This window comes from Seriola lalandi, unplaced genomic scaffold, assembly GCF_002814215.2.
Source record: "Seriola lalandi dorsalis isolate HSWRI2012SDOR001 ecotype SW California unplaced genomic scaffold, Sedor1 jcf7180002054522, whole genome shotgun sequence".
NCBI classification, from domain to species: domain Eukaryota; kingdom Metazoa; phylum Chordata; class Actinopteri; order Carangiformes; family Carangidae; genus Seriola; species Seriola lalandi.
The window spans coordinates 1,524,215-1,543,987 of record NW_019525075.1 but is presented as its reverse complement, the minus strand read 5'-3'; the positions used below and the strand labels follow the sequence as shown (position 1 = coordinate 1,543,987).

Here is a 19,773-nt window from a genome sequence, read left to right as displayed (position 1 = left end):
GAGTAGAATAGAGTAGAGTAGAGTTGTGGGAGGGCGTTTAGTGTAAAATTAAGGGCAGGTCTTGGAAAGCAGCCACAAAGTAACACAATGTTCCGGCTGTACTGTAGCTGTACCGCTGCCGCTGCTGATGAGAACACTGTGTTCCAATAGACACCCTGACCTGTAACCCGTTCCGTGCCGAGCCAGGCCGGGAACAGCCTGTACCGCAGCAGGCTGTCCTCTCCGCTCAGCTGACAACACATATCATCAACACTGCTGTGTAATAGCCGAGCCCCAGCCCGACTGCCTCCCGCACATACGGGACTTGTGAGCACCGAAATAAAAGCTCACTTCCATGCCCGATAAGACGCGCGGTGAGAAGGATTACTGTTTCTGTAAGAGACGGTAAAAACCCCGCCTTTTTTATTTATGTTTACCGGACATTTTTCTGGTTAAAGTACAATTGCTGTAACGTTTCTATAACTTGTTACAAGGTAGGGATTTCGACAAATGTGCATAATTGTTTACTTTTTATTCTTTAAAAAAATATATATTCTCAGCCTACAGCAGTGGTGATAGTTTTTCTTTATTGTGATTGTTACTTTTCCCAAACAACCATGTTTACATTGTGGTGTTTACAGTGGTGGACCAGTTATTCAACTCTTTAAGGATTTGTGAGAGTAGCAACACTATATTAAAAAATACCACAAGTATAAGTCATGGGTTTTGACCAAATTCAATGTAAACAAAGCTAGCAGTAAAATAGTTAATATTCAGGGATTTAAAGTGAAGGTAGCTACCCAGTAAAAAGGATGGTTCTTGTAAAATCTTTTGATGCTGTTTAATTATTTCTTTTAATTTTGGTAAGTGTTATGCATTACAGTGTGTTTTATGAGCTCTAGTTTTGAAAGTCAAATATTAACCTGCAAAGAAAGTTGTGCAGCTGCTTTACAGTAACTTGAGCATGTTACCTCCTACCCAATCTGTTACTGTAGCCTAATTAAACTTTCTCTTTCACCATTAATAAAGTATAAGCAAACACTGAAGGATGTACAGTGAAGGGCAGTCCCTGTCAAATGATAACTAAACTTATAAACTTGGTCCCTGTTTCACAGAACCTGGTTCAAGTCTTTCTTTCGTGTAATGTTGGGAAATTTGATGCATCATATTTTATGAGCTCTTGTTTTGCAAGTTAAACCTTAATATAGGTTGATAGGTAATAAAAGGTTTTGCTGGCCAGGCATACAGTATATATATAATGCATTATATTTAGTTATATCCTACCTACAACCTGGCAACTGTAGCCAAATTAATGCTATACAGTAACTTAATGTCCAAGTAAAATTTAAAGTAAAAGTACTCACTTCTAAGGCATAGTCCCTGTCAAAGTGATGGCCTGAATGACAACTTAAAGTGATAGACCTTGTCTGGGTAGTGTTATGTTATATCTGTAATGTTAGGAAGTAGTATAATGCATTATATTTTATGAGCCTAACCCTAATTTGCAAATCAAATATGAATCTTCAGAGAAAACAGTTCAGCTTTTTTAAAGTAAAATATACAGTAATACAATATGTCAAACCTATATGGCTGCTTAAGTTCAGTACTTGAGTATATATGTTTCTATCTAACCTGTTGCTGGAGCCTATTTAAGTTTCCTACATCAGCATCAAAGCATATACTGAAAGTAAAAGTACTTGTTGTGAAGCACAGTCCCTGTTAAGTGTCCAATGTAAAATTATAGTAATACACTTAGTTCTCTCTGAAATGTAGTAAAGTTAAAAAAAAAAAAAAAATTTGTAAAGTTAAGTACCAGTATGTCAAAACTGTTGAGTATGTTTTTAGTTACTTCCTTTGATTTCTATATAATCCATAATGGTTTACCAATTATGTTTCCCATATGAAAAGTATTATAAAATAAGTGTTGAATGTATTAAACCTAATACTGAAGTACAAAGTATTAAAAGTCAGTGTTGAATGACTACTTAAGATACTGTAAGTACTTCATGTAATGATGGGAAGTAAAAATGCATGAGATTTTATGAAATCATGTTTTGTAAGTTAAATAATAAACTGCAAACAAAATAATTTAGCTATTTTTCCTATAAGACATACAATAAATGCATGTTTCTCAAAGCTGTTTTCTAATGTGAATTGAATTAGATTTCCAATGTGAGCAATAGAAAACAAGTATTAAACTATTAGAAGACTGATTATTGAAAGTAAAAGTACTTAGTGTTAGTCTCTGTCAAGGTGTTAAATGACAGCTCAATGCAATAAAGCTGTCCAGGTGTTGCTATGTATAATTATCTACTGTTATGTTTTAAAGTAGTATTTTGCATCATATAACATGAGCTCTTGTATTACAAGTCACATATAAATCTGCGAAGAGAATGGTTCAGCTATCTTGCCAAGTGTGGAGTCAGAACTGTCATTTGAGTGAAAATGTTTAGGTGCTTTGTAGCTTCCTGTAGCTTATATTAGGTTTCCTATGTGATCCAACAAGTATTAAGTAGACGTCTGGCAAAACAAGTAAATATCCAGTGTTGTATAATCATTTAATCTGAAATGTAATGAAATACTCAAGAACAGCAATCTCAAATACATCAATAGACTTAACAAATTCCCATGTGACCAGTCAAATAAGTTTATCTTTAACCTTATATATATATATATATATATAAGATACATAATATTCTCAAAAGGTTTGGACTTGTGCGTTGTTCAGATCCACTGTGTCCACGTACTGTGCCCTGTGGGTTGATTTTGCTTTATTGGCTTTTAATTGCAACAAAAGACCTCAGCAACGTGACTGTCTGATCTACAAGAGGGTCATCAGTGCATGCCAGCGTAGTTAACACAAACTAAAGAGAGACAGAGAAACAGTCGAAAGAGTGTGCAATGGAAGAGTCACTTTGAGTCGTTTTGAGTCGTGTGAGCCGTTGTCTCAGCTGTTTGGAAGAACCTGCATAAGATTTGTTTTGATTGCTTTTGTACGCAGTGAAGGAAAGTCTCAGAGACTAAGAACAACATGGTTGATTGTGATTGGCTTATGTGCATAAATATTCAAAGTTGATGTATGTACAGTAGGTAAATCAAACTTGCCGCAATCATTTGGTTTTATTGTAGTTAAAGGACATGTTGAGATATGATTATGACTCTTATGGTGTTTGTGAATCAAATAAATAATCAGCGAGTCCTAATTTAGATACAGATTTTGGACAGTCAGTGAGAGGACATTCCCCTGTTGAAGACAACACCAGAATCACCTGCTTGCATGTTGATAAAATCTTGTTTTGTTTTGTTTTGTTTTAGTTGTTTCAGTAAGTCCTGTCATTATGTAATAAGATGTACTAGCAAAAGAATTTGTGTGATTTATGTGCCTATTTATGTGTTGCACTATGTTTAAACATAAAGCATTTCATTAATGTTGGCGTACAGAGTTGAGATGTTTATAAATGAAAATTCTTGTTCAGAATCTCTTTGATGAAGTCACACTTTCACTGAACCAAAACGTATACTCTGGGGGTGTGTGCAAGAGCAGCTGAAGTTCCCATAAAACTCATAAAAGATTTTATGGCTTCGCTTTTGTGCTTTTTGTGGTCTGAGGGTGCTGGCACTGTATGTTATTACATCCATATACAATGTTTGCAATAGAGGCTGTTATATCGCTGCTGCGTGTATTTCTGTTCATCATATTTTTGAATTAAAACGATTAAAAACCTTAATATATGGCACAAATTTTTGGTGAGAGTGTGGTCTCTGACAATAGATTAACCAGATTTGTTCATGTGAGAGGGTCGGTCTGTTCCTTGTTCTTTGAACTCAGGTGCTCAGACAGTTAAAACCTTATTGCAGGTTTCTGGTGGGTGAATCCCACAATCAGAGGGGGTGAGGACACTGTCTGACCATACTGCTGGCAGACGGCCAGGCAGCTATTGAAGGGAACATGATGATCCCGTTAATTATAAAGGTGACATAACAACACAAGTGAACCTGATTCTGCAGCGCCCCAGGGATGTTGTCAACCGGCTGAGTTATCTTCTGAGCAATCACTTATTGGAGGAAAGTATAGTTTCACACACTCTCATATTAGAACATTTCATTCACAATGAAAGCAAAAGATAGCGCAGAAACAGAACAACGGTCTTGAGATCTAAAAAACACAGCCAGCTCTCAACATGCACCACCACCCACCTGAAGCTTTTAGCAATAAATACACATACTTTTTCTTTCTTTTTTTTTTCTTTCTTTTTTTTTTTACTCGCCAAGACAGTTGACTCCAGCTTGGGCAGAGATGTGTTTGTTTTCCCAAACCCTCGTCTGAACTGCGGTGTCCTGGTAGCTTTGTTGGCACTGTCTCCTGCCTGTGGAGGTCAAAAGTGAACACCACTGACCTGAGCTGAACTGCAATGCATGAATAGATTTCTATATTGACACATGGTCTGAGCTTTTGTCTTCCTTCCTGAAACACCAAGAACATCTTGTTTCTGTTCTTGTAAAAAGCACCAATCTGGTAGGAAACAGGAAAATTTAATGGTCAAAGGTTAAATCAGCTTTTACATATAATAAACATTTATTAAATATGCAAATATAAATATAAATATAAAACCTTGCTTTAGGGTACCTTACTGCTTTGAGTAAGACATTTTAGCTCAGCTCAATTCTAGCTTTCACTAAAAAGTCTTGCTTTCTTTGCTAAAGTAAATCAATAAACAGTAGGTATTCTTGATAATTGGCTACACACATTTACTAAATATTGTATGTAGGACTAAAATGTAACAGGCAGTTGCTAGAATATGTCTGTCTGAATGAGTGTCTTGGTGTAACCAGAAGCACGCGGGTGAGTTCATACAGGGATACAGGCTGCACAGTCATCAGGAAGTGAAACAGAACAGAATGTGCTGTACTAATCTGATTGAAAAACACTGCCCTGAGTGGATGCATGAAAAAAAGGATGTTTCATTTAAACAGCTAAAAGGAGAATCCTATGGCAGCAGGGGATACATACAAAGAAAACAAACTGAGCTTAACTCTTCATTTGGTGATATAAAAGCCCAGTGGTGAAGATAAGGTTAGAGAAGCACTTGCTCTCACACAAACATGCACGCTGCGACTAAAATAAAGCTGAGCAACATAATGCTCTTTGTTTGTGTTCTAGGCGTCCGTGTTACGTACATGGGAGTAATCTCCTGAGTGATCCCTTTTATCCCTGAACTTTTGCGACCTGTGACAAGAGTTCTTTACTGCTGTGTCTGCCAACCACACTAAATAAATGATCCCTTGCTGAGAAACACAGAAACACAGTAGAACAGTGACTAACAGGAGGGATCTTTTTTATCATGTCAGCTTGAACATTAAATGACTCTATTCTAACATTAACCGGATTTGGTGTTCATTTTTTCCCCCTAGATAATCAGTTATAATGACTTCTTTAATGATGAATGATTTTGATGTCATGACAATAAACGGAAAAAAGGTTGAACTTTAAATAGACACAGTTGACGTGAAAGACGTATTCATATAGTTTAGCAATTTACAACGCTGTTAAAAGTAAAAGTAACACACAAAAATTTCAAAGTAATGGTAGAGACCAATCATAGGCAAAATGCACTCAAAGTACTAAAAATAAAAGTACTATTATGAAAACCTTCACAGTATTGGATCATATTGTGTTTAAAATCTTAATCTGCAATAATTTTGACACATACTGTATGTAGTGGGATAAAAGTACAATATTTCTCTGATATGTAGTAGAAATATGAAGTAAAATGGAATAATGAAGTCTCTCTCTCTATATATATATATTTATATATATATAGAGAGAGAGAGAGAAAGAGAGAGAGAGAGAGAGAGAGAGAGATTTTTTTGACTGAACATAGTTCCTTAGAAATACAAGAGGCCTGTGTTCATTTATAAATATCATTTGACGTGATATCTCGTTTTAGGTGCTTTTCTGTGAATGTTTTCCCCCACACTATTGTGGGAGTGAGCTTGTTTTGTATTCTTGGCACTGGGTTACTCTCATGCATGATGGGTACACAGTAGGATTAAAGGAGTGGAAGACTTCCAGATGTGTGGCTCCTTTTGTCTTGATGATTTTATGTTCGTCTGACATCTTGTCTAAAAATAAACACTATTTCATTTGTCAGTATTTCTTTACTATTAAAAAGACAAAAAAAAAAAACTTAACTCTAATCCTTTGTTTGTAATTTAGGGCACCACTTAACAATGTTTTATCACCTGGATACTTAATGACTTTTTCTCATTTTATGACATTTGCAAATAAACATGATATTAAACTTATGTTTCAGAGGTTCACCACAGAAGATGACAAATTTCTGTTTTTAGTCTCAGAGACTTCAGTTGTAAAACATGATTAAACACAATTAATCTGTTCTGCATCTGTGATTGATGTTGACAGAACTCTTGTACGTAGCACTACCTCAGAAAAAATCCCAAATACGTCTCTTTCTACAAAGAGGTGTTTCTGTTTTGTAGCCTATACCTTCATTGACATAAATGGGGTAGACAAAAAATATAAACTCCTGTCAGTATAACACAACAACATTCAACAGCCCCACAAAGTACTTCCTCCAAAATAATCATACAGTTGAATGAACACCTCTCTAAAACACTTTCAACAAAATCTGAACATGATTACCTCTGTAAAGGAGGATTTATTGCAGGACTGTTATATAAGACTGGATCGTTTGATGACATGTGTACCTAATAAACTGCCAGTAGAGTGTACATGTTCACTCTTAGCCTCAATAAAACATAAAACATGACATATTTCCGTATTTGGTGTAGTAACAATGCTTTATGTTATATCCACATTTTGTCACCCTCATCCGATGTGTAAGTACAGTTTGTGGCTGAGGTCACGACTTCTCTACTTTCCTACATGCTGAGTTTTAATAAGGTTGGAGGATGAAAACGAATCGGCTGATTTTGCTGTTGTTATCAATATTATTGTTGTTGTTTTTTAAATATACAGCAGTGGGGTTTGTGGGACTGCAAATAAAATGAGGAAGTAAAGCCAATGTCCACAAAACACAAGAGTTTAACTTGAAATTGAAACAACTCTCTCCTTCCTGGGGCAACACTTATATCAAACCTGTGTGACTGGGGGTTATTATTCTTCATTAAGTGATCTGGCATCAGTTACAAAGAAGCCTAGCATGTAGCAATTACATCTGTCATGTCAGGCAATCATTTATCAAAGTATGTTAGACTAATTGCTTGATCACTAAATTTACTCCACACAATGGCATTTAGAGCCCTGTCCAAACATATTAGCGAATAACTAGATAGTTACTACAAACATAACATGTGACAGTTTGGTTTACAAAAGAGATCCTTCAGAAAGTCAGCTGCACCATTGCTGATTCAAAAATGTGTTTGTTGGTCTTACGGTCTGTTTAATTTTGCGATGTGCAGAGTGTCCTGAGAGGCTAGGTTCACGGTCAGAGACACACAAAGACGTCTGTTACTCACATTTTTCCCCCTGCTCAGCACTACCTCTTGAATGCGTCTCTATACGGGAAGTGTACATACAGTGTCTAACCACCCACCTGAACTCTTACAAGGGGTCGTTTGTGGTGTTGCCTCCTGTTGAGCAATAACCCTCCAGCTCTGTTGATTTACTCTTGTTCCCTGCACAGCAATCACCAAACGGCAGGCAGTAACTGTTTTCTGTTTTTAAGGTCAAACTGCGAGTAAAGTTTGTATTTCCTGTCAACATAAAACATAATGACATACTATCTGTTCTAGCACAGCATTTGATGTAACATGACATGGACACGGCAGTGAATTTTCTCAGGTTCATTGTTTAGGCCACGTACAATGGGGTCCAAAAGTTTGAGACCATTTGAATGGGAAAGTGGTCACAGGTTTTTGATCCCAACTGTTTTTATTTATTGATTCTTATTTAAGATAATTATGTCATTTTCTAAATTCATGTTCTTATCAATGGTGGAAAAACTATTCAGGTGTTTTATTTAAGGAAAAGTAACAATATGCAAATACAAGTAAAAGTCCCGCATTTAAAATCCTAATACTAAGTACAAAATAGAATAAAATGTAAATACTTAAGTAAAGAGCAATTACCATAAAATTGAGCAAATGTGCTTAGTCATATTCCACAACTTCCTTTCTTAGCTTTTGTGTTCTTTTTCAAACATAACTGTTCCTGTTTTATACTCTATTTAACAAGTTTGTTTTTCATAAGGACACGGGGTTAATATAGCAATATAGACATGTTGCCAATTTGTGATTTGAAATATTATGTTGACATGGAAGAGGAGAAGGGGAATTTTAAGTAAGAGAAGTCACATGTCTTCATACAGTGGAAATGTAATATTTGACAAAGTTTCTATAAAAGACCATGGACGGAGTGCACAGGAACGGGAACAGCTGTTAAGAAAAATCTCCAGCCTTGAAGACAAGGTTTGAAATGAAAGTCATCAGGGAAGAGAGGAGAAACAGACCAAGGTGGAGGATTGTATTCACCAAGAAAACACAATTTCTGTCTCTCTTGTTATAATACATCATAATATTACCTATTTGCAATGATGTGAAGTCTATCACTCTGGTACTATCACTGTACAATGTACATTTAATACTCACAGTATATACAGTAGAGAACAACAAGCTCGTAGTTCAGCTTCTGTCTCAGACTTATCTAGGCCTATGTCTTTTACTGAATTCTGTTTTTTTCCTACCTGCTTTTTTTTAATCTCCTCTCTTTTTTGATTTATGTGACTTACATGTCGGTGCCGTAACTCTGAAGTTTCCCATCAGGTCTAATAATGCACTCTATGGTATCTATCTGTCTATGAACAGAGAGGTAGTGATGGAGATGGGAGAAAATGTGCTTGGAAAATTGGTGACTCACTTTGATGGGGATGGGGATGGTGTTTGCTGAATGATTATTACAGCCCATGGAGAATTAGAAGGACTATTTCGGCCCAAAATGGCCCAGATTCTTCAACAAATTATTGGGGCTGTTGAGTCACTGTTCTGTAGGTATGATGATCGTTTCTCTTTTAATAATGAGTATAATTTAGAAAGAACTTTAATGGAGTTCTTCCAGATGTAGCTAACTAGATTTATGGATGGATTATGAAACAATGGGCACCCTTGGCCGAGATCCCCACCCCTTCTACGTAGGAGCAAAAGACCAAAAGTCATTTGCATTTAGTTTTGTCTCTCTTTGTAGTCAATTATTGTCTCTCTGTTTTTCTTTTTTTCTTTTCTTTTTTTTTTTTGGTGTCATTTTAATTGTTTGTGTCTTTGTAGTCATTTTGTTTAGCTTTGTTGTACTTTTGTGTACATTTATGGTCATTGTGTGTGTGTCTTTGTGGTCATTTTACAACTCTTTGTGGTCCTTTTGCCAGCCCTTGTGATTGTTTTGTGTCTCTTTGGAGTCATTTTGAGTTTCTTTGTGGTTGTTTTGTGTCTCCTTGTGGTAATTTTGCATTTGCATCTCTTTGTTGTCATTTCATATCTCATCGCGGTCCTTTTCGACTCTGTTGTCATTTTGCAAATCTTTATCATCATTTGATGTCTCTTTGTAGTCATTTACCAGATTTTCCACCTAATAATGTTAACAGTACAGAGGGTTCAAACAAGGCCCTCTGACCTGTTGGGCCCCTGAGCCAGGTAGGCACTTTCAGTAATCCATCCATGCCTAGATTCAGAAAACCACTTACAGACTTGACACAGTCCAGTTGTTGTATGGCTTTTTTTTTTTTTTTGGGAAGAAGAAGAAGAAGAAAAGTTAAGAGCTTGTTTGGAAACATACCACCGTCCAACAGTAACTAGACATTACTATTGGACAGCAGCATATAATGATTATACACAGTATTTTGTGGCCCGCTGTCCATTCCGCTGCAGTAGGTGGCGGTCTGTACATTTAACACTGGTTTGCGATCTGCCAATAAACACAGAGAAGAAGAAGGACGAATCGTTGTGGCTCTCTTCTGCTGAGCTGCCGGTGCTAACAACAAGTTTAGCTAGCAGTTGAATCGGGGGGCGTGAATTCTGCTGCTAACATTATTGTTCGGCTGTAGCTACAAGAAAGGTGAGCTATATTTCTTGAATACCTTAATCTGCTTGATTCCTCCCTTGTATTGTATCATATAACTCTGGTTAGTGTGCGGGTCGGCTTGGAAAGTAATTTTCTTTATAACCGTGTCGTCGTGTTAGATGCTACATTTGCAAGCTGCCACATTGTGTGCTGGCTAGCATAGCTTTAATATTTGCATGGTGGACGGGGTAGTTGTGAATCCTGACTAAATGTGTGGCAGCTGAGTTAGACCCAAGTAATTACTTTATTTAATCATGTTGTACAATGGCTGAATTTACGTCTTAATCAAACCAATAGTCTTAAAAACAAGTTTTAACGATATCTGGGTCTCTGTTACGCACTAGCTAACGAAACCGAGCTATGTTACTTTTGGTTGCTAGCTTGCGTTAGCATGGGTGAGTGGAGCTAGTGCTGACAATTAAATAGCTTGGGAATCCCTAACGTTATACTCACTTTTCAGGTTATTAGGGACACCCTATTAAAAATAATGCAGGCTAATACAACAGTCCAGCAATAAATCCTACCTTCATTAAGGTTATACTGATCAGTTGTTAAAATGTTTAAATTGTTTTAGAGAAGTGTTGAGTGAACTGTATGGAATTTTTTGAAGCAGTTTGTGCTGTTGTTGAACTGTTTTTTTTCCATTATACAGAGAGACATCTGTTTATTTTACTCTTTGATATAAATAGGTCTACGAAATACAAAAAAAAAAAACACCTTATGAGTTTAATGCAACACAGTTAACACCTCGATAAACTACACGCTTTCAAAATGATCAAGTTAAATCAAAACCTATCTGAAACGGCATCAATAAAAAGAACATTATAACCTTTATTAAGAAGGATTTAATGCAGAACTACTACATTAGACTGCATGTATAATCAAGTCCCATTTAGCCAACTCTGCGTAAAGTAAGTTTAAAGACAGTCAGACCAGAGTCTGTAAACTTGAACAGCCTTCCTGCAACTTGAGGGGGTTTCATAGTGCTCTAGATGTAAGACTAAACCAAAAAGATATTAAATGCACTCTTCAGCAGGCTGCCAATGTACTGCCAAACAGCGATAAATGGGTTTTTCAAAATGGAACCAACAAGGTAATATTAAATGGTATAGTGCATTCATTGCACTAGAGCTCGGGTATGTGGCTATAACATTTTCTGTCTTTCTTTTCTTTCAGGCCCATCTGATTGTAGGACTCTAACAGGAAGATATTTGCTGAAATGGGAGGTATAATAACTTGTTACTTTATAACCTTTCCCTGCAGCTCAAAACAGGTTTTTCCCCAATAAATGGTTTAGCTGAGGCAGTGAGACACCCACATCTTTCCTTGATTTGTCTTGACTACTTAGTCTTGTGATAAATTCAGTGAAATGGCAGTTTTGCCCTTTCAACCCTTTGTTTGCAGCAAATGATTATTTTTCATTGATTAATCCACCCTTAGTCTCTCTTGATTAAGTGTTTAGTTTAGAAGACATCAAAAAACATTCAATAGATAAACTGATTATAGATATAATAACAAGGTAGAATTGATTGTTTTTATATAATCCAGGCAATGGACCTCATCATATTGGTACACAACCTCTGTAAAGAAAGGGTTGTCATAAAGCAGTCCTGCTGAGCATTTTGTAACATTACCAGCAGTGGCTTTACTCAGACATTAATAATAAAAGGAGGGCTACCATAATTCATTGTTGATGTAGTGTAACCTGTGAAGCAGATGGCAGCACATAAGCTATGAACTGGCTTGTAAAAACTTGAACCACTCGACACCAGAAAGGGAAAAAAATGAGAGAAAGTAAATGTTGGACATGTAGATTATTGCAGCAAGGATTATGCAGAATGAGTTAAAATCCTGTGTGGCCACATTTATTATATCCGATCATGTTCGTTTGTGTCTTGTGTCTTCTTGTTTCAGACCCTGCTCTTCACAGAGACTGTCCCCTTGACTGCAAGGTTTATGTTGGAAATCTAGGAAACAATGGAAATAAGACAGAATTAGAAAGGGCTTTTGGGTACTATGGTCCTCTAAGAAGTGTTTGGGTTGCTAGGAATCCACCAGGTTTTGCTTTTGTAGAGTTTGAAGATCCAAGAGATGCATCTGATGCTGTGAGAGAACTGGATGGAAGGTAATTCCTTCAGCACATTTCTTAGCTGTTCTTTTTTTAGTGCTCGTTTGGTTTTTGTTTTAACAATTGCTGTTTCCCACATGTGTGATGGCTTTTGTTTAGAACCATGTGTGGCTGTCGAGTGCGTGTTGAGTTATCCACTGGGGAAAAGCGCTCTAGAAGCCGTGGCCCGCCTCCATCCTGGAGTAGACGCCCTCGAGATGATTTTAGGCGACGTAGTCCTCCAGTCAGACGCAGGTATGTATTTCCCACGTGATTTTTGCCGTTTTATTTAGTGGCAGTGTCGTGTAAAAACAGATTTACATTCCTCACACAGTGTAAGCATTAGCTTTATGATTCCTTCAAAATATTAGTTCGCTTAGTAAAGCCGTTTAAATTTACCAACCACCCAAAAGGTAAATCTTTCATATCTTTAGATCTTTTAAAGCTTTGTCAAAAGGCCAATAAGGGAGTAAAGTTTCTGAGTGGTCATTTCTATGGCCTATTGAAATAAAATGATTATTAAAAATGAACTTTCTCATTATTATTATTAATATTATTATTATTATTATTAGCACACATAGAATATGAGTTCATAAATAGATAATCTGTGGTTCTGACTGCTTCAGGATTTGATATATTGATGTCAACCCTTTTATTAATTTGTTTAACAATCTAATCCTACCTGATCCTCCTAACTGGAGTGATACTTTTTAAACAAAATTTCATTATTTCAGCATCGTGAAGGGTCTTCTTTTTTCTTTTTCTTTTTTTATCAGTGTCAATTTTGTTAAGTTTCAGAGCTGAGTCCAATGGCAACTTATGTCAGCACTTGACTATTTATGAACTCTTAAAGCAGTATGCCTGTAAAACACCAAGCTCTACCAGAGTGATATTGCATTACGGGGACATCGTAAGAGGTTAGCGTTTCATCTTCCATCAAACATTTTATAGGCATTTTCTAGAATTACTTAACTGCAGGTGTAAATTTTGTTTTCTCTCTGAGTTCAGTTGCCATCTATTAATAAAACTGAACCCCGTTTCAGAGTCACCACCACGCTTCTCACCATCTGAGTCAGTCAACTAGTCTTCTTTCAGCATCATGTGACTGCTGACCAGCGAGCCCCAATCAGCTTGGCTGGTGTTGTCACATGACCCAGGCTCACCGCCAGTCGTCAGGTTCCACCAACCTTTTGGTTCCTGAGCATGCAGTTCTCAGCACCCTCCTCTTCTTCCTCCAACCTTAACCCAATCGACAGCGGTCCACTTCACATTATCAACCAATCAGCGTCTTTACTCTTTCTATTCTCCACACAACTACTGTATCAACGGGAACAGCCCTTGGCTTACATCCCTACCCATCTTCCCCCCCCAAAAAAGGCAGGGAAAATCTACAACTACCCCCTCCAACCAGCCACCAAGCAACTTCATATCTCCAACATTTGCATCATGTGGCAAATCCTCTCTGCAATTCGACCTCCCTCACCATCAGTCTGGCTTCCTTGCGTCATTTCTATGTTGTCCAAATCCCCCAAAATAGTAAGTTTCTTTTATCCTGCTCTTTGTAGTTTTTATGCTTAATCTAGCTTTCAACACTGCTTGACATTTTTCCATCAGCAGTTATATAATTTTGAGCAATTTCAGTGCAGAGCTGCAAAAATCTAAAGGTCAAAAGTTTTGGTCAAGGAAATTTGCTGTCAATCTATAGTTTTCATTTGCAAAAATGAACTACTTTGATCGGATCATCACTGTAAGTTTATTTTCATGGCTCGACATTAAGCCATTATGAGTGATATCCATTAAAATAAATTGTACTTTGTTTTTGTTAAACTCGCCCCCTTTTCAACAAAAATACCCTTTCACTTTGAGCACACCAGGTTCATAATTAAAAAAAATATTTTCAATTTATTTGTTATCAAGGTTGTTCTGTAAAAGTAAAAACAATGAGTCACCATTGTTTCTGATCACGTCCATTGAAGAAGCAATTTACTTTTATCATGTATTTTGTACATAATTTTGCACAAACTGTGCCCCCAGCATTGTTTTAAACCAATTTTATAGTAGCATAGCAGTAGACAAATGATCTAAGAATATGTTTTTCCCAGTTGTCATAATTATCCGAGACAAGCCTTAATGTCGAGCCCTGATTTTGTTCTAGACTCTGAAATACGACTCCATGATTGGTGCTCATTAGCCAAAGTTTCCTTTTTAATGAGTTGATCTTGATGCGGTTCATGGATGCAGATGATCCTTCTATAAACAGACAAGGAACTACGTGTAGCCACGTTTCCACGTGTAACCCGTGTCTCTGTAGGGATCAAGAGTACCAAAGGTTTCATTAGTGATAGGAAGGGTGAAATTCTCTGTTGTAATTTTTTGTTTTATGTTTTTTAACTTCACCTACAACATAGATCACCAAGGAGGAGGAGCCTCAGTCGCAGTCGCAGCAGGTAAGCTTGTAACAGCAATTTTGATTGAAATTATGTCTGTGTTCATGATAAATGATAAAATTCATGTGATTTGGTTTTTGGGGTTTTTTTGCCCACCAGGTCTCTTTCAAGAGACAGACGTAGATATCGGTCTCTCTCCAGAGACAAGAATCGTAAGCGCTCAAGATCCTTCTCACAGTCAAGGAGGTACATAAGTATTATTATTATTATTATTATTATTAGTACTGACTATTATAATGTATTTTAAAACTTCATCTCACATTCATTCACTAATTCATGTATTTTACAGTCGTTCACGGTCTAACGAGAGGAAATGAAGACCTCAAAGGATGGTTTGTCTGCAGCATCCTGCTATGGTTTGACAATACAAATTTTTATAGTCATGTTTTTCTTTTTAGATTTTGTTTGCAAGCTCACGCCATCTAAGGTCAGCTTGTTAAATGTGGTGTACTATTCTGTTGAATTAACAACAAAAGACTCGTTTTATTTTGTTTTTTTTCAACAATATTTTTTGCCTTCGAAATTACTGTTCACATGAAACAAATTTTATCTTACCCTGCATGTTCTGAAATTCAATACTGGATTTAGTTTTACATCACCATCCTGTTATTTTTTTTAACTGCTTAACTGAATTAAGGTATATGTAATGTTTTTATTTGTTTTTGTTTCCTCTTTATTATTCTTGGTTGACTCTTAAATTACTTTAATGGGTTACTGTGATACGCATCACCAGTAGAAGGAGCATACTTTGTACCAGTGACAGAAAGCAGACTCAGCAAATGTTGTAAATACTGGTGCTTTTATTTGCAGGCTAGCCTTGAAGCCTAAAACATCTGTAATTCTGTTTTTTACCTATTTCAATTTTGCAAAAGAAGGCCTTTATTCAGCTTTGCTTGATTCTCTGAGCTCTGACAATTCGTGCTGATGCAGTTAAACAACTTGTTCAATAAATGTTTTTCCAGTTGAAATTATTTCCCCTTTGCCCATTCTTTTTTATGTTGGAGATACACTGAACAAAAATATAAATGCAACACTTTTGTTTTTGCTCCCATTTTTCATGAGATGAACTCAAAGATCTAAAACATTTTTTATATCCACAAAATAACAATTTCTCTCAAATATTGTTCACAAATCTGTCTAAACCTGTGATAGTGAGCACTTCTCCTTTGCAGAGATAATCCATCCTACCTCACAGGTGTGGCATATCAAGATGCTGATTAGACAGCATGATTATTGCACAGGTGTGCCTTAGGCTGGCCACAATAAAAGGCCACTCTGAAACGTGCAGTTTTGCTTTATTGGGGGGGTCTGGGGGAGTCAGAAAACCAGTCGGTATCTGGTGTGACCACCATTTGCCTCACGCAGTGCAACACATCTCCTTTGCATAGAGTTGATCAGGTTGTTGATTGTGGCCTGTGGAATGTTGGTCTTTAATGGCTGTGCGAGGTTGCTGGATATTGGCCGGAACTGGAACATGCTGTCGTGTACGCCGATCCAGAGCATCCCAAACATGCTCAATGGGTGACATGTCCGGTGAGTATGCTGGCCATGCAAGAACTGGGATGTTTTCAGCTTCCAGGAATTGTGTACAGATCCTTGCAACATGGGGCCGTGCATTATCATGCTGCAACATGAGGTGATGGTCGTGGATGAATGGCACAACAATAGGCCTCAGGATCCCGTCACGGTATCTCTGTTTGTTGTCCATAACATACGCCTGCCCATACCATAACCCCACCGCCAGCATGAGCCACTCAATCCACAACATTGACATCAGAATGTGAGCATTTGCCCACTCAAGTCGGTTACGACGACGAACTGGAGTCAGGTCAAGGCCCCGATGAGGATGCATATGAGCTTTCCTGAGACGGTTTCTGACAGTTTGTGCAGAAATTCTTTGGTTATGCAAACCGATTGTTGCAGCAGCTGTCCGAGTGGCTGGTCTCAGACGATCTTGGAGGTGAACATGCTGGATGTGGAGGTCCTGGGCTGGTGTGGTTACACGTGGTCTGCGGTTGTGAGGCCGGTTGGATGTACTGCCAGATTTTCTGAAAGGCCTTTGGAGACTGCTTATGGTAGAGAAATGAACATTCAATTCACGGGCAACAGCTTTGGTGGACATTCCTGCTGTCAGCATGCCAATTGCACCCTCATTCAAAACTTGCGACATCTGTGGCATTGTGCTATGTGATAAAACTGAACATTTTAGAGTGGCCTTTTATTGTGGCCAGCCTAAGGCACACCTGTGCAATAATCATGCTGTCTAATCAGCATCTTGATATGCCACACCTGTGAGGTGGGATGGATTATCTCTGCAAAGGAGAAGTGCTCACTATCACAGATTTAGACAGATTTGTGAACAATATTTGAGAGAAATTGTTATTTTGTGGATATAAAAAATGTTTTAGATCTTTGAGTTCATCTCATGAAAAATGGGAGCAAAAACAAAAGTGTTGCATTTATATTTTTGTTCAGTGCAGTTTCTTATACTGTTAGTGTAGAATTATTGGGAAAAAACACTTGCCACTTATGATAATTCAAATGAGATTCTTGTCAAGTAAATTAAGCTTGACTCAATTCAGGAAGTGTATGTTGTTGCTGTTCGTGCAGCCCACACAGGAAGCTGTCGGTCATAGATGCAATATAGGAACACCTCCATGTGTGAAAATCTAACTGCCGTGTTGCTGGGGCAGATTACTTGGCATTACAAAGCAGCTAATGCAGGGAGACGAAAGGGGTACCAGATTTGGTTGGTAAGCACATGTAACAATTTTGGGGTAGGTCTGAAAACGTTTATCTAATTTAGTTTTAAATACTAATCCATTTTGATTTTATGTTAATGTAATTGTTGTAGTTTAGACTTTTAAAGGGAACTGACTGAACAGTTTTCAGTTGAGAGACTTTATAATACTGTGTTAAAAGTAATTCTCAAAACTCATACATATTTTTGTGTGCTGTAGAATGAATTGATTTGAGTGTTTAAAGTAGTTCACTAAGGCTTAAAGAGAAATTACATTGTCACCGTTTTCTCTAGATTCAGTTGATGTTATCTGATGTATAGTAGAATTGAACTTTGCTGACACATTGCATGACTAAATGTCTCATGCTTTAGGAAAGAAGATTAGAAATCATGTCTACTCAAAGATCAAAGAAAAAAAGACTTGGTTCACATCGCAGGGTAGCAAATCAAAATGAAACACCCAAGGTTGATGAGCTCCATGTCATGGACAGCATTTCTGTAGCACAACGCCAAATACCTGAAGAAAATGAGTCATTAAGCGTATTGCCTAATACTGACAGTTTACAACGTGAAACCCAACTTCCACCTTCACCAGACCTTACATTAAACAGAAGAAAACTGGGGTCTAGACGAAAAAATAAAGGACAGCATGTAAAGGATTCAGCAACTGAATTATACCACGAACTGGGAGAGGAAGTTGAGGAAAACACCAAGGGTACTGAAGCCCAGTCTGAGAGGCAGGAAGAATTAGGTAATGTGCGTGTGCAGGATATGTCTGCAACACATGACAGCTCTTTGTATTCTGCCATTATGCCTGGCGATTCTTGTGAGGTGCAGAACCCTGCCGCAACAAACTGCTCAGACGATGTCCTGGAAATCTTAATTTCCCAAAGTAGAAATCAAAAAGCAGACCAAGATGAAGATGAGACTGACTGTGAAGTGAAGTCTTATTCTTGTAAACTAGTGGAAACCATACTGGAAGTGACTGACAAATCAGGTACGCCTCAGAGTAAGGAAGTTACAGAAAATGTTGTTGGCGGCTCTGACTCAACTAGTTTAAGTGTACTTTCATGTCCCACTGTAAATCAGAAGTTAATTGCCCAATCAGATTCCAGGGAAATGCCAGAAGAACATCTCAGTGTGTACTGTGCAAAAGAAAAAGAAAACAGAGTAAGAGACGAAGATACAAACCTGTCAAGACAGGATGGAAATTTACAGGGCAACTATTTAATGAGTGAGTCACATGTAGAATCAGTAGTTCCAGGGTTTTCTACCACAGCAGAGATAACCATTGATAAAAATAGCCCAGGACAAGATACTGAACTTGAATGCGGTGTTGAGCAAGCAACATTTTCATTACCAACAGAGGAGTTGCCTGCAGATGAGAACCAAAATGAGCAGTTCTCCCTTCCTTTAAACTCCCAAGCTCGGGACACTTCTGTCTGGATAGAAGAGCAAACCGACACCAATTTCAACCCAACTTTAAACAGAAGAAAACTGGGGTCGAGTCGGAGAAATAAAGGGCGACAGCATGTAAAGAATTCTATTGGTGAATCATATTATGAAACTAAAGAGGATATTGTAATGAGTAATGAGGCCTTTGAAACAACAGAAATGTCATCACTAATAGACACAGCAGTGCATGCAACATCACTGGAAACCATCCTGGAAGGAATGGACAAGTCTGACACTAGTGGTCAAAGTTCAACTTTACATCCATCTCCTTCAGATGATCAATGGCTGATTGACCAATCAAATGACAGGGAGATGCCACGTGAGGAATTTCACAGTGTGGATTCTGTAACGGATACAGAAAGAACAGAAAGAGAGGAGGACACAGACTTGTTAAGGCAGTGGGGAATTTTACAGTCACATGTGATATCAGACCATGTCAATGTGAATCAGCCAACAGAAATACAAAAAAATCATCTTATTGATTATTCGTCAGGCAGTGTGATAAATGATGCCACAGAAAATTCTGAAATCCATTTTGCAAACCTGACAGACCAAGCTGGAGTCAGAGACACATACCAGTCTGTTGCAGAATCATACCAAAAACCTCAAGAGGAAGATGTAGAAGATGTAGAAGATATTACAGGCAACAAAGCCCTCCAAATAAAAACATCAGTAGCATTCCACACAACAAGTCAGGAAGACAGAGAACATGATATTATCATGTCTGTTACACATGATGATTCTTTGAATACAGAGTCTACATCCGACTATTCTTCTGAGGTTCAGAACCCAGCTACAACAACCTATCCAGAGGCTGACCTGGAAAGTTTAATGACTAAAAATGAAAATCTTCAAGAAATCCATGACGAAAGAGAGACCGGCTTTAAAGTGGAGTTGTCTGATAAATCATTGGAAGCCACACTGGAAGGACTGGACAGAGCTGACACTCTTC

The 19,773-nt window shown here is 37.6% G+C and overlaps 2 protein-coding genes across 2 annotated transcripts; both read left to right on the top strand.

Moving 5' to 3' along the window:
• Nucleotides 1-9,923: 9,923 nt before the first annotated feature.
• On the top strand, nt 9,924-15,597 carry srsf3a (serine and arginine rich splicing factor 3a). Its single transcript, XM_023414137.2, has 7 exons — nt 9,924-10,066; nt 11,249-11,298; nt 11,987-12,197; nt 12,300-12,434; nt 14,588-14,626; nt 14,726-14,812; nt 14,916-15,597. Exons 2-7 carry the CDS (start codon nt 11,292-11,294, stop codon nt 14,941-14,943), a joined length of 507 nt encoding a protein of 168 aa, XP_023269905.1. The 5' UTR covers nt 9,924-10,066; nt 11,249-11,291; the 3' UTR covers nt 14,944-15,597.
• A 1,708-nt stretch (nt 15,598-17,305) lies between these two features.
• LOC147818700 (uncharacterized) lies at nt 17,306-19,766 on the top strand (the record flags this gene model as incomplete). The annotated part of the gene is made up of 2 exons (XM_087176041.1): nt 17,306-17,379; nt 17,739-19,766. A coding segment is annotated over exon 2 (2,010 nt), but the record flags the coding sequence as incomplete, so codon positions are not given.
• Between the last annotated feature and the right edge of the window lie 7 nt (nt 19,767-19,773).

Bases quoted from the DNA above. Each gene is read 5' to 3' on its own strand.
- srsf3a (XM_023414137.2), top strand. The intron at 14,627-14,725 runs GTAAGCTTGTAA...TTTGCCCACCAG, and splicing joins CTCAGTCGCAGTCGCAGCAG to GTCTCTTTCAAGAGACAGAC. The intron at 14,813-14,915 runs GTACATAAGTAT...TGTATTTTACAG, and splicing joins TCCTTCTCACAGTCAAGGAG to TCGTTCACGGTCTAACGAGA.